This window comes from Ammospiza caudacuta, chromosome 10 (assembly GCF_027887145.1).
Source record: "Ammospiza caudacuta isolate bAmmCau1 chromosome 10, bAmmCau1.pri, whole genome shotgun sequence".
Classification (NCBI taxonomy): Eukaryota; Metazoa; Chordata; class Aves; order Passeriformes; family Passerellidae; genus Ammospiza; species Ammospiza caudacuta.
The window spans coordinates 10,794,635-10,809,046 of NC_080602.1; the positions used below are offsets into that span (position 1 = coordinate 10,794,635).

Sequence of the window (14,412 nt, forward strand, 5' to 3'; positions counted from 1 at the left end):
TATGTGTAAGAAACTAGTTAAATAAGCCATTAATAATTAAGTAAGTTTTTAAAAGAGCTTGGAGAAATAAGGACAATTTTGACAGCAAGCAGCTTGTTCAGCCTCATCTGCTGCAGCTCCAGTTTGGCTGAGCTGGTGCTGCCAAGTTGTTCCAAGTGGCAGCAGCTCCCAAACAGAAGGAGGAGATGTCCCACTTGCAAGGTGGTTTTTGGAGAGAAGCAGCCATGGAGTGTTGGGACTGCACGGGGAGCCCTGTGGCATGCAGGAGTGATGCACCTGACTCCATGGTCTCAGGTTCTGCTGCTCACAGTGACCCTGAGATGTGTCACAAAGTCTTTTCCCAGCCTGGCAGTTGAAGAAGGAGTCAGAGCTCTTCAGTTCTCATTCTCAAGGTTGTTCATTGTTTCTTATCTATGAAACTCTTTCTCTGGCCTGCTGAGGTCCATTCAGCAGGTCAGACAGAGGCACACTGGCCACCCTCAGAGGCAGTGTTATCTCTTTATACTAAAAACTACATGTACATTATTTACCATAACTTCCCAATACCTGTCACCTATGTTAGACACTGAGCTTCTACTCTAAACCAATCCAAAAGTGCCAACATCACAGCAGAAGATGGAGGTCAAGAAGAAGAAGGACAAAAGCTGGACACACCCAGTTCCCTCCATCTTGCCCCCTGAGCTCCCACTCTAAAAACTTCAAAAATCTATTTTTCACCCTGTGATAAATTCACTATCATTCTACTTAAACTTCCATGGCTTGTAATTCTTCATATAAGGTTGGTAATTGTTTTTTCCAAGGGCTAAATCAAAGGCACAGGGTCTTGGGTTCTGTGCCAAGGACTTTGAGCCACCTGGGCAGGGGCTTGAGCCATCCAGGACAGCCAGAGGGATGTCCTGGGTTCCAACAGTCAGAAGGCTCATTTATTACTTTATGATACTATATTATATTAAAGAATACAGAAAGGATACTTACAGAATGCTAAAAAGATAAAATGAAAACTCCTGACTATTTCCAGAGTCCTGACACAGCTTGGCCCCGATTGGCCAAAGAGTGAAAACAACTCCCAGCAGAATCCAATGGAAAAATCACCTGTGGGTGAACAATCTCCAAACACATTCCATGAGCACATGAGAGAAGGGAAGGGCAGGGCCCAAGGGCACCAGAGGAGTTTTTGGTAGGACCCAGGGGAACTTTAGAGGCATCCTGAGCTCTTCAGGTGTGCCAGTGGCAGTGCAGAGCTGAATCCTTTGCACAGGACACGGGGATTTGTTTGTCACTGCTTCTCAAGGGCTGTGCTTGAACAGAGCTCAGTTATTTGAGAATAAAGTCACAGCTCTGCTGCCATTATTAAAGTCAGATTGCAGAACACTCTTGCAGGCTCTGCTGCTCTCAAGAGATTTAATTCTTCAGAGGAGTTCAATTGATGAATATTCACAGTAAGAGCAAACCTTGGCCAGGGTTTTTTGGGGACACTTCCAAGCAGTTTTTTTGCCTCAGGTTCTATGTGTGTGTTTTGTTTGGGGTTTTTGATTCTTTTTCTTAAGGAGTAGCTGTTTAAAAATATTAATTCTTTAAATTAATTTGAATTTGAAGGCCATACCCATCATTTTACAATATATGTTATGCTTTGAATTTCTTTCCAATGACGAAACATGTTTCAAAGCAGTTTTGCAGTCCGTGGGGACAGGTGAGGTGTGTTTGGCTTGTTTCCCTTTTTTTAATAACCTGAGTCTCATGACTGCAATCCCTGCAGGGTTTTTTCCCTTTCCATCCTCCCCTGGAGCTGTGGGCTGTGGCTGGAGCCAGGGGGTTCCTGCTGCCCTTCCTGGAATGCGTCACTGGGGCTGTCACGCCTCTTTAAGGACTGTTTTATGAGACAGGAAAAAATCAAATTGTTTCCTCTACACCAAAGCATTTTATGCTGAAAGGGGAATGGGAGGAGGGCTCGTTATCAGGAGGGGTTTTATGACTTCCTTTAAAACACAGGCTCTCAGTCAGAATGTGTTTATCACTATTTTTATATATCCCAGTTTATTGAGCACCCAGCAGTGCTTGTTCACAATGTGAAACAGAACCAAATAAATGCCTAAAAATCAGAATCACTGAGTGGCAGTTAGACACTTGCTTGTTCTCAATTTTGGGGAATTTTTTGCACTCAATTTGTGCATTGAGTGAAGAGTAAATAACAGCTCTCACTCCCAGTGGTGATGTAAATTAATCTAAGGCAATTAAAAATTTAAAATAAGGCATTTTGTCTGCTCTGAGCTAAACGTGTCAGCATAGAGGAATAAATAAGGAAGAATCTCCATTTCACTTATGAGTAAAATGAGAATATTGGTAGGAGAGGGTCTGTTCCTCAGGGTGAGGGTTGAATTTGGGTTTTTAAGTGTGAGAGGGACAAAATTTATTTTAAGTGTTGAGTGGAGTTCTTGCCCTCAGACCTCTCCTTTGAGGTGATGCAGGGAAATGCTTGTGTGGGTTCAGCTCCTGAGCCCTTCGCTCTGTGGCTCCTGCAGGTGTAATTCCCAAAGGAATTAACCTCAGATTACACCAATTCCCAAAGGATGCTTTGGTTCCTGTGGTTTCTGCAGGTGTAATTCCCAAAGGAATCACACTGAGATTACACCAATTCCCAAAGGATGCTTTGGTTCCTGTGGTTCCTGCAGGTGTAATTCCCAAAGGAATCACACTCAGATCACCCCAATTCCCAAAGGATGCTCAGTGGCTCTGTGTCCAGCTGTGCTTCCCTCAAGGTGTTGGTTCCAACACTGTCCTGTTTGACTTTCTTACACATTTCAAAAATCACCCATTCCAAATTCCATACATCTCCAGATTTCCAAGATTTGAGTCCACAAAGTTCTGCAGTTTAAATTAGCTCATGAGGAATAATTAAGTCTACAAAATCCTAAATTGGAGGGTGTTTTCTGTTAAGCAGAAATGGGTCCGTGACGTACACCAGGGGGTGATGGTGGCTGTCTTTGGAAATCCAGGATATTCAGAACTGACTTTCCACCCTCTTCTCTCCGCTTCTGTTCAATCTCTGTTCCTCTGTTCCAGCTTTGCACTAAAGCATTAGTTTGTGGAGGGAATCCCAGGGATTTCTTTAAATTATTTTTCCCAAGGGAAGAAGTTAATTCAATTATTACTGATCTGGTGAGACCAACTTCAGCACTTTGGCTGTTTGTCTGAAATTTCTTGGGCCAGGTAACTTGGCTTTGTTTGAAGGTGGTATCACTCAGGGAACAGCAATAACCAGGTGATCCCTTCTGGTGGAAATGTTTGTTTTAAGCATTTGAACAAGGACAACAATTGGATACAAGCAAAAACGTGGACAAAAAGAGAAAGCAAAATTTTGAAGGGTGTTGTGTGGTGTGAACTTACTAATTTTGTTATTTCATGTTTATTATTGCACTGCAGCCAAGTGCTGCTTTTATTTTTAAATAGGATAAGCATATTGAAATCAGTGGGATTTGACTGTGACTGCAAAATCACAGCTGCTTAATCCTGATCTGAGCTGAATCCTTCCATGGAGACACCATGAACCAAAGTTCAGATTCAGGGGAACAGTGCAATAGGTAAAAGAAAAAGTTTGAAAGTCTTTATTACATTTCTGGAACCAGTTAAATAGATTTATGGGAAAATATTATTTATTGAGCACACAGTTCTATATGAATACCTCAAGTCAAAATTAAACATTTGGTGCCTCTTAGGAATTTTTTTTTCTTAGGGAATACAGTTAAAATATTGGAGGTGTTGAGATCTGAATGTCCTAGGTAATGTTTTTTTTCCAAAAGATTTGTTGGCAAAATAGTTATTTGCTATTTTTAGTTGTAGTAGATCTTTGTTGCTAAAATCATGTTTCAAATCTCTAAAATCCACCCTGAAGTCCTTCCAAAGAGAACTTTCTCTTCTCCTCCTCCAGGTATGAACTGATGTCCCTGTTCCTTATTTTCAGAAAATATCATGGTAACTCAGGTGGTGGCACTGCCAGGTGGGCACCCAGGGGACTGGAGTGTCCCCAGAGTTCAGATAAGGCTGGAGCAGATAACATTGCTGTCCCCCCTTTGTGTGGAGCTGATGGTATCACTGGAATGTTGTTGTCAAACAGGAGGAAGCCTGGATATGCCAGCAGGGGGAAGGCAGGAAAAAGGAAATCTGAACACAGCATGGAAAGTATTTCCAGTGATTTCATAACAGCCAGAGGGTTCAGTGAGTGGTTTTCAGGTGTGGCTGGGTTGTTTAGAAAAGATCTCCTGGGTGGTGGCCCTGGACCAGCTCTCTGGGCAGGCTCCCTCTCTTTGTTACCCATGGTTTTCCTGCAAGATGAAAATGTGGGGTCACACCCACCCCATGGACGCCTTCACCTCTTGGGTGTCACCAGCCCAGTGCTGGGGCAGTTCCAGCCTTGTTACTGATTGATTGCAGTCCAAATCCTTGTGGCTGTTTGCACACCCTGTGAAGTATTTTGATAAAATAGTTGTAGAGTTTGATATCTGCTCAGAAGGAGCCCTGGGAAGGGCTTGAGGATCAGCAGCTGAATCCTCACCCTGCATCCCTGGGATTCCTCTGGGGCTGCCTTGGCTGGCACTGTTGGTGTCACCTGAGCAGCACAAACACATTCCTGTGCATTCCTTGGAATGCTGGGGGATGTGGGGAAAACCATTTCCATGGGGAAATAATTTCTAGGACAAAGTTTTAAAATTCTGCTTCTGTTGTGGCTGGGAATTATGGCCAGGATGCAGAGGTGGAACTCTGCTGCCTGGAGTTGTGTTCCAGGAGTTCCAGCATCCTTCTGGTTCCAGTTCCTCCCCAGCAGCAGATAAATTGTGGTGCAAGGCACCAGACACTTGCTGAATGTGCTTTTAAAAAATGAGATCCATGAAAGCTGTGCAGGAATAACTGCAGAGAACAGCCCAGAGCTGGAGAGAAGAGATTTAGAAGAGATTTGAATTGCTTCTTCCATAGTGCTGAAAGCTGGAAAGGACAAAGCCATTTCCTGATTGGTGTTGGAGCTAATTGGGGTGTAATTACACATTAACAGAGCTCTGAGTGCTGAGCTGTGCTCGCCCAGCTGGGGATGAAGCCTCTGTAACAGCACTTGAGGCATTTGTAGGAAACACGGGGAAAAAAGGAAGGAAATCCCTGAATCTTTGGGGTATTTCCTTCAGCTCCTGGCCGCCCCAGGAGTGTTGAAGTGCAGAGTTTGGGGAGTTCTGGGCCCTGCTCACCTCCCCTGGGGGGTTTCAGGTCCTTGCTGCTCTCTCTGGGTCTCAGCTGATTTTTCAGGCATCATGAGGGTTTTGTTGTCTGGAAATGCTCTCCTGTGATGCTGTGGGGAGGAACATTCCTGCTCTGAGCCCTGCACAAGGCTGGAACTGGGTGTGTGTTCTCTGGGAAATCCTGGCAGCTCTCCCAGAGCCCTCAGCTCTCTGTGTGCACGTTACTGCACAAAAGATGGATCCATTTCATGAGCTGGGAAGAAAAACACACAAATGTGCGGGGATGGGGTTTAGATGAAGCAGATGAATTTAAAGAATATTCCACTTCAACTCAGCTGAAGGAATTTTAATGATAGTTGAGGGGTGGATTTTGCATCAAATTTGAAGAGATCACATGACAAACAGGTGAGGGAAACCCAAGTATGAGTGATTGGAGATTGAAGTGGATTGGGAATCAGGCAGGACAGTGGGAAAGGTGCTGAAAGCAATGGGCACCAGGCAGTTCCAGCCCTTGTTCACACTGAGGAAGGAATTTTCCAGGTGCAGTGAGAAGGTCTCCAGTCCATGGGAGCTGATGACAAAGGCTGGGCTTTAAATACAGGGAAAGCCTGGTGTGATACTGGATGAACCCTGGAATGTCACTGAGGAGCAGGGAGATGCTGTGGGAAGATCCCCTGACCCCATTCAGGGCTCTTCTGAGTGATCTGGGGAATGGGGCCCTGCTGAGGCCAGAGGAGCTGAAAGTGCTGCATTCCTGCAAGAAATCCAATGATGGGACATAAAAAAGGGGGGGTTAGATAAAAATAGATTTTGCAATGAATGTGAAATTAATGGTGTCGTGTATTGATCAGGAGGGGCTGCTGGAGAGCACTTAATTGGGATCTTTAGCTATTAAAGTGTGGAAGGGATAATTAAGGAGGTACCCTGGAGTATGTGTCTCTGTGATGTGTATTTGGATAATCAAAATGGTCCTGGCTCTGGGAATGTCTCCAGTTCTGCCCACAGGCTGGTGTTACATTGTACAAATCTGATAAAACCCATGGCTGCTTCTTAGGTCTGTGTCAGGACCTGCCCAGGAAACAGAACAGGAAAAATGAGAGTTCTGCCAATTGAAGAGTTCACCCAAGCTGATGCTTGGATTGACAAGGGGCTTTGACAATTTAAAATCAGACTCCTCAGTGTTTTTCCCTGAAGGTTTGGTCATTCAGACAACATTTTCTCCTTTAGTCAGCTTTTCTGGGAGGTTTTCTCATTGTGTATCACAACACAAATCCACATGTTCTGGTGGAGATGCTGCAGCTCAACAAGCTTTCTAGTCCTGAATTTCTTTCTGGGGAAAAGCAGAGCAATTTTAGTTAGTTTCTATAATTAATGAAAAAATAAATGTATTTGGCAGCATGGATTCCCATGTGGAAAATGTCATCAGGTGGCTTAAGCTTGGTAAATAGTTCAGAATGCAGAAAAATTCCATGTATCCTGAGCTTTGGGGGTTTGTTACTAATTGTGCTGCTTGGAATACTCAGTGGTAATTGGGGTCCAGCTGCTCAGAATCTCACTGTTGCATTTACTGGCTGGATTGCTTTAATAGGATTTGGAGAGAGAGTTGCTCTTCCTATGGTTCAGCTTGTGCTGTTAAATCAGCAACCTTTTAATGCAATAATCCCTGGGTTTATCCTGCCTTGAAGTAGCAACATAGGAAGACATGACTGAGGCTAAAAGTTTGGAGAGTGTGGGTATAATCCAGAGCAGCAGTTGTTTCTGCTTGTTAGAGTCACTGTAAAATGATGAAATGGGGTGTGGGACAGAGGAAAATGGCAGGAAAACAGTGGGAAAAGGGCTTTAATTCCAGTGCCATGGGCAGCAGCAGAACCCAACCAGGGCAGGACTGCAGGGTTTGACTGGATGAGTTTGCACTGAAAGGGATTCTGTGTTTTCATCTGTCATTTTGTTTTGATTGAGAAGCATTTCAATGAATTGTGCATGTTAATGAGCTACAGTAGGAAGGGGGGTCTGGGTGTGCATTTGAGTAATACCAGAGGTTGGGTTTGCTGTCACACATGTGCTCCCAAAGCAATGACACTGTGGTTTGCTGCTGGTATCCTCTCCTGAGGTTTATTTTCCCCCCAGTTCCACCCTTCCCTCCCCTGCCACTTCCATTACAGTGGAGATTTGGTCTGCTTGCCTGACAGTGCCGTGTCCTGTACTCCCCATTAGTGGTCAGTAGTTACCTCTGCCTGCATGTCAGCCTTCAGTTTAATGGCCTTTTTTGTGTGTTCATTTTCTTCTGTTTCCCATCGTGGTTTTGTTTATTTCTTTTACGGTTTTTTTTCTTCTGTTCTCTTTTTTTTCTCTTTTTTTTTTTTTTTTTTTTTTTTTTTTTAAACCGTGGTGATGTTTGCCCTTCATATTCCCCAATGTTTGCACATGCCAAGATGTTGCCATCCCAACATTACCTCCCACTTCACTGACCAGTGCCACTAATGACCATCTAGCAGCAGCCCCAGCGGGACCCCTGCCCTCGGCCCCGCGGGACGTCGTGGCCACCCTGGTGTCCACCCGCTTCATCCGGCTCACGTGGCGCCCGCCCGCCTCCGACCCGCACGGGGACAACCTCACCTACTCCATCTTCTACACCAAGGAGGGCATCAACAGGTAACCAGCGCCTGGGGAGGGCTCTCTGGGCTTTGAGGTGGTGGGGGGTGGTGTTCTGCCTCCTTCCAGACCCTCCTGGAGGGAGAAGCTGCACTGGCAGGGGAGGAGTTGCACACTCCTGGGGGAGCTGCACAGGCAATGGAAGAATTGCACACTCCTGGGGGAGCTGCACAGGCAATGGAAGAATTGCACACTCCTGGGGGAGCTGCACAGGCAGGGGAGGAGCTGCACAGGCAATGGAAGAGTTTAATACTCCTGGAGGAGTTTCACACGCTTGAGGGAGCTGCACTGGCAGTGGAGGAGTTACACAGGCAGTTGAGGAGTTGCACACTCCTGGAGGAGTTTCACAGGCACTGGAGGAGCTGCACAGGCATTGGAGAATTTGTACAGGCAGTGGAGGAGCTGCACAGGCATTGGAATAGCTGCACACTCCTGGAGGAGTTTCACACTCCTGGGGGAGTTTCACAGGCACTGGAGGAGCTGCACGGGCATTGGAGGAGTTGCACACCCCTGGAGGAGTTGCATGTCCCTGGAGGAGCTGCACTCTCCTGGAGGAGTTGCACACACTGGAGGATTTGTACCGGTAGTGGAGGAGCTGCACAGGCAGTGGAAGAGTTGCACATCCCTGGAGGAGTTGCACTCTCCTGGAGGAGTTTCACACTCCTGGAGGAGCTGCCTAGGCAGTCTTTAAGCATGGTTGGATTGGCTGCAAACCTCCCAAGAGCTGCCACCTGCCCTCAGCAGCCTGTTGGGGACAGAGCAGCAGGAGTGTCCCAGCTCCTCAGGGAGCATAGGGACATCCCCTGGAAGCCATGCTGGGAGCCAGAGGCCCATCAGACTTCCAACCCCTGCAAATCCCCCTGACGCAGGGACAGCTGTGCTGGGTGTTGGTTAAACCCCATGGTCAGTGCTAAATGCAGTTCCCTGCTCAGAATTGCTGTGAACAGAAATCTGGGGAAAGCCACACAATCATCACTTGTGATGCATTATCCCAGTGGATGATATCAATCTACCCCTTCTCCTTCCTGATGGCATCTACTGCTCAGAATTACAGTTTCAAATTGTGATAAGTTTGAGGGGGCTGAAGTGAACATTCATTTGGAGCAATGCTTAATTAATTGCAGATTAGCTTATCAGATTTATTACTCAAGGGAAAATTATCTGTTCACTTTATTGATGAGAGTGTGAGACACAAAGTCATTTGGAACAGAAAACACTCCAGAGGAGAATTCCTGCTCTTCCTCAATCCTGTGCATCGACATCTTGTCCAGGCTCCTGGCAATTAACTGAGGCAATTTGTAACATTTTATTTGCCTCACAAATGTTGTTTTTCTGTTACTTCCTTAATTTGATGATACCCAAGGTGCTCCAGGCCAGGCTCTGGGACAGTGGGAAGTGTTCAGGAACACCCAAATCCTCTGAGGGTCTGAAATTCCAACTGCCTTGGCCTCTGCTGGCTCAGCTTCCTTCAGTGTTCAAGGGGGGAGACCCAGGACCATGGCAGTGCCCCCTCACCCCTGCCCCTTGGACTGATTTGAGGGAGGATTCTGCCCCTCTGTCCCTCAGGTGAGACCCCACCTGCAGAGCTGCCCCAGCACAGGGAGGACACAGAGCTGCTGGAGAGCCCAGAGGAGGCCATGGAGATGCTCTGAGGGTGCAGCCCCTCTGCTCTGGAGCCAGGCTGGGAGAGCTGGGGGTGCTCACCTGGACAAGAGAAGGCTCCAGGGAGAGCTCAGAGCCCCTGGCAGGGCCTGAAGGGGCTCCAGGAGAGCTGGAGAGGGACTGGGGACAAGGGATGGAGGGACAGGACACAGGGAGTGGCTTCCAGTGCCAGAGGGCAGGGATGGATGGGACACTGGGAATTAGAAATTGTTCCCTGGCAGTGCCCAAGGCCAGGCTGGATGGGGCTTGGAGCAGCCTGGGACAGTAGAAGTGTCCCTGCCATGGCAGGGGGTGGCACTGGATTCCTTTTCATTTCTAACCCAGCCTGTTCTGTGATTCCAAGAGGAGCATTGCAAAGGGAGGAGGCAGCAATGGAGGGGACACTCCTGCTTCAGGGGCTGTCCAGTGTCACCAGCTGTGATTTGTCCCACCCTGGCCTGGTGGCATCATGAGGCTCCTTTGGAGTCAGGGAGCTGGGAATGAGGGGTGGCCCCTGTCACACCCCCTGGGACCTGGGGGAATCTGATCAGATGGAAGTTCCTCAATCACACAGCTGCAGGGTTATTTCATCCCCAGGTATTTATTTACTCCACGCTCAAGGCAATTCCCCTGGAAAAGGAGTGAAAATTCCAAAGTGCTGCAGGGATCTTTAATTCTGGGGAACTTTAGATAAGCACTCAGGGAGAAGAACCCCAGACTTCAAGATTTGGACCAAAAAAAAAAAGAAATAATGGTACAATAAAAGAATAAAAATGGCACATTGCTGGTCTGAGGTAGTAAATTACACATGTGGGATGTTGAAACACTGCTGAATTCACAGCTAACTGTGGTGTGCTTCAGACACAGCAAATGGAGCTTAATTGTGTGTAATCACACTCAGAATGCCTCTGGAGCTCCCTGCCAGGCCCCACAGCTGGCACACACAATATCCACCCCCTAACAGCTCCCCAAAGACGCTTTTTTAGATATAAGTGCAGCTTTAACCTTGGCACCTCCAGCCAAATTCCTGGGGTTGCACAGGAGGCTCTCCCATGGGTGCTTGAGAGTTCCTGTGAACCTGGAGCTCCCAAAGCTCCTGAGCTGGGGATTACAGTGCAGTCATGGAGTAGCTGTGGGGATCTGCAGGGTACTGCAGTTATTCTGGGCCCATCTGCTTGGTGCTGTTATCCCAACCTGAGCACATTGGAAGCGGTGCTCCAGGCTCCCCAGGAACAGCCATAAAGGAAAGATTCACTCAGCACTTAATTAGATTAATCTCTCCCTATTTTTACCAAGCTGTTGTGAAGCCACATCCTTGGTTATTACTGAAAATTTGCAATGCTGTGACATATCTATTTATTTTTGCTAGATGTTGTCTTTCCAGTAAAATAATTTTTTTTCAAGTTTTAAATAATAACCTTGGTTTGCTGATTACCATTTTTTCTTAAATCAAATCAGGGAGTGCACTTGAGACAGAAAATGTTATATTTTGCATGTTAATGGGAGCTGGATGTTACCTCACAGCTGTGAATCCATTGGCACTTAGGCTGGGCTCCCAGATCCCATCCTTGTAGCTACAGCATGTCTAAAGGAAGCTCCATTGGAAATGTGTTTTCAAGAAAATGTTGTGCTCAAAGTGGAAAAATTAGCAATGAAAATTAATAAAAAGCTGAAATAAATGAAGCTGTTTATGCAGTGCCATTTTAGCTGAGCTTATGAAGGGGAACATTCTAGAAAAATGATGTAAATAGGTATTTAGTTACAGAGAGTGCATTGTTCCCCTCTATAGATACAGTTTAATAGTGCAGAAACCAACAGGGATTTCAGAATGCTTTCAGCCAGGTTCTGCTAAATCAGCCACACCAGTGGATGTAAAAAAAAAAAAAAAAAAAAAAAAAGGGAGATTTGGGATCCTATTTCCCTGATAGAAACTGAAGCAGAGTGGCTGGAAAGGGAGGAAGAGGAGCCTGGGATGGTTCTGTGTCAGAAATGCTTTAACAGGTGTCAGTGGGGCTGAGGCCAGCCTGTCCCTGCCCATCCCTGTCCCATGGGGAGCCTGGCAGCCCAGAGGGGCTGCATGGTGCTCAGAGCAGGCATTTGCTCAGTGGGAAGTTCTTGCTTGCTCCTTTTGGAGTTCTTGGCATCCCCAGGGAGCTTCTTCCCAGGGAAGGACAGATGGACAGCATTACCTGAACAGCCCTGAGCAGCTCAGCTGCAGGGCAGTGCCTTGAAATAAAGGTTTAATGATTGATCTGCTAATCTTGCCCTCAATCCCTGATAAGAGCAGCTGGAGTTTCCTGGATGGTGTTTGCCAGGGGGAATGTCCCGTTCCAGTGCCAGGGTTGGCTGCAGGTCACTGAGCAGCAGCAGTGCCCCTCCAGGTGCCCCACACATGACCTGTGTGCTGGGTTAGAGCTTCCAGCTCACAGCATGCTGCCCTGGCAGAGATATCCCTTCCCATGCCAAAAGTGCTCCTTCTGTGGGGTCTGCTACCCTGGAGGTGCTGGAGGTGGGAATTTTCACTTCACCTCCACTCTGTGTGGAAGCAGTGTCAATGCCATGGCTGTGCCCTGGGTGTTCTGAACAAATCCAAACATCAGCAAGGAACTGAGGCAAGCCTGGAGGTAGAAGGTTATGTTAAAACAGCTCCTTTGAAAAATCCCCAAAAAGCAGCCCCACAATATTAACAGGAATGCCCTAAATCTCGCCAGACTGTGCCTGCTGCTAAAATAGTTTCAGTGCTGGCTCCCGAGCTGTAGGATAAACTGTCACTGTGAATTATCACTTGCTGTCACGGGGATAACAAAGAAACCACTCCGAGTTTGTGGGTGTCAAGTGTAATTTATTCTGTTCCTTCAGTGCATTTGTGCAAGGGGAAGTTGCAGAATTGGGAGCAGTTTGTCAGCAGCACTTGTGGCACACGCTCATGGTGTTGTGCAGGGAGCACAGTGCAAATCCCACACCATTTACACACTGGTTACGTTCGGATGGGACAGGAGCAGCTACTCCTCATTTACTAATCAGTGCTGGTGTCTGTGTCTGTAGGGGATACAGTATGGGTGAATGAAGGTATAGAATGTAATCTTATCCCCCAGTGAGTTGCAGCTGGACCAATTACTAAAGATTAGGAGCATGCCTGATCTTAACAGGCCACACCTGTAGCCAATAAGAACAGTGATATAAAAGAGTGGATTGATGGGATCTGGAGTCAGAGGAGTCAGTTGGCTGCTGCAGGGACCAGGAAGAGTTAGTGCTTAGAGGAGCTGCCTGTGAGAAACATTGAGGAGGTATAAAACTCTGGCAACATGGAATCCTTGCACTATAATGATAATAGAACTCTTGATATATAAGACAACACATGCCCAACCCTTTTGTTTCCCAAAGGGAACGTGTGGAAAACACGAGTCGTGCTGGAGAGACGCAGGTGATGATCCAGAGCCTGATGCCAGAGACAGTTTATGTGTTCCGTGTGGTGGCCCAGAGCCGGCACGGCCCCGGCGAGAGCTCGGCACCGCTCAAGGTGGCAACGCAGCCCGAGGGTGAGCCAGGATGTCCCTGGGGTTTTCCTCACTTGGCATTGATACTGATTTCATTTTCTTATTCTCCCCATTCACAACCTTTCCCAGAATCTGATGCTTTTTAAAAGTTGTACTTGCAGATCACAGTTTCCAAATATTTTCTGTGTTGATGGGATTGTGAGATTTATTGTCAGCATTAAGAACTGATTAGGCATTTGGAAATTTGGTCCCACCTTCCACCCTTCAGTGCATCCATGTGGAATGTCACAATGGGAAAATCCCCCTTTTCCTGGGGTGCTGGCCAGGGTGGGCACCCCAGGCTCAGGACTAACACAGTTCCCCTTTGTGTTGCAGCTGCCCAGCTCTGCTCCCAACATCTTGCTAAATTCTCTAAACTGCTCTAACAGGAATACCTTTTGCTTTTACTTGGCATTTGTCTGAAGTTTTGTCTTTTTCAGTTAATGGTCATTAAGTGAAAAAGAGAAAACTTGAGGCAAATGCCAAGTCACTTGTGAGGGTCATTCTAGACAAAAGGGAGCAGGAGCTCCTGTGGGAATTTGGTCCCACCCTGCAGTGGATCCATGTGGAATGTCACAGTGGGAAAATCCCCCTTTTCCTGGGGTGCTGGCCAGGGTGGGCAGCCCAAGCTCAGGACTAACAGAGTTCCCCTTTTTCCCTTGGTGTTGCAGTCCAGCTGCCCGGCCCCGCTCCCAACATCCGCGCCTTCTCCAGCTCCCCCACCAGCGTCACCGTCACCTGGGAGACGCCGCTCTCGGGCAACGGGGACATCCAGAACTACAAACTCTACTACATGGAGAAGGGACAGCACACAGAGCAGGTACAGGGCCTGCTGCACCCACTCAGACTGCCCTCAGGGGCTGCACACACCCTGGGGAGGGGCTGCTTTTCTGACAGATTAAATGCCTCAGACGTGGGAATACCTAAAATCAGAATTTCAGTGTGAAATGTTTGTGTCTGGGCTGGGAATGAAACCCATTTTATTGGTGATGTCCTGATTTGATTTGTCAACATCAAATATCTTTTGGGAATTCCATCATATCATGAGAGGAGAGGGCAGAGAGCAGCCATGTCATTATTGAGCTGTTCTGGTGCAGATGATATTAAAGATGTTTGCACAGTTATGGGTTGGGTTTTAGCTGTTCAGGCTAAATACTGATTTTGGCATGATCCCTAATCCAAACTTTTTTGAATTACTGGAGCCAGTGATTGATATTTTGATATTGCAGAGCATCCAATTAATTTAATTTTCTTAGTATTCCACTGAAGCATTCGGTGTGTTCTGTAAAAGTATGGGCTGCCACCTGAGAATAATGAGGATTAATCCCAGCCACATTCCCATCTGATTGCATATCAGTATC

The 14,412-nt window shown here is 47.0% G+C and overlaps 1 protein-coding gene across 1 annotated transcript in view; it reads left to right on the forward strand.

The window, feature by feature from the left end:
• NEO1 (neogenin 1) overlaps nucleotides 1-14,412 on the forward strand; it is a 175,067-nt gene that overhangs the window by 120,086 nt on the left and 40,569 nt on the right. Inside the window, exons 8-10 of the mRNA XM_058811045.1 lie at nucleotides 7,655-7,874; nucleotides 12,900-13,054; nucleotides 13,723-13,871. Of these exons, the coding sequence (XP_058667028.1) occupies nucleotides 7,655-7,874; nucleotides 12,900-13,054; nucleotides 13,723-13,871 (524 nt within the window). The remainder of the gene's footprint in view (nucleotides 1-7,654; nucleotides 7,875-12,899; nucleotides 13,055-13,722; nucleotides 13,872-14,412) is intronic.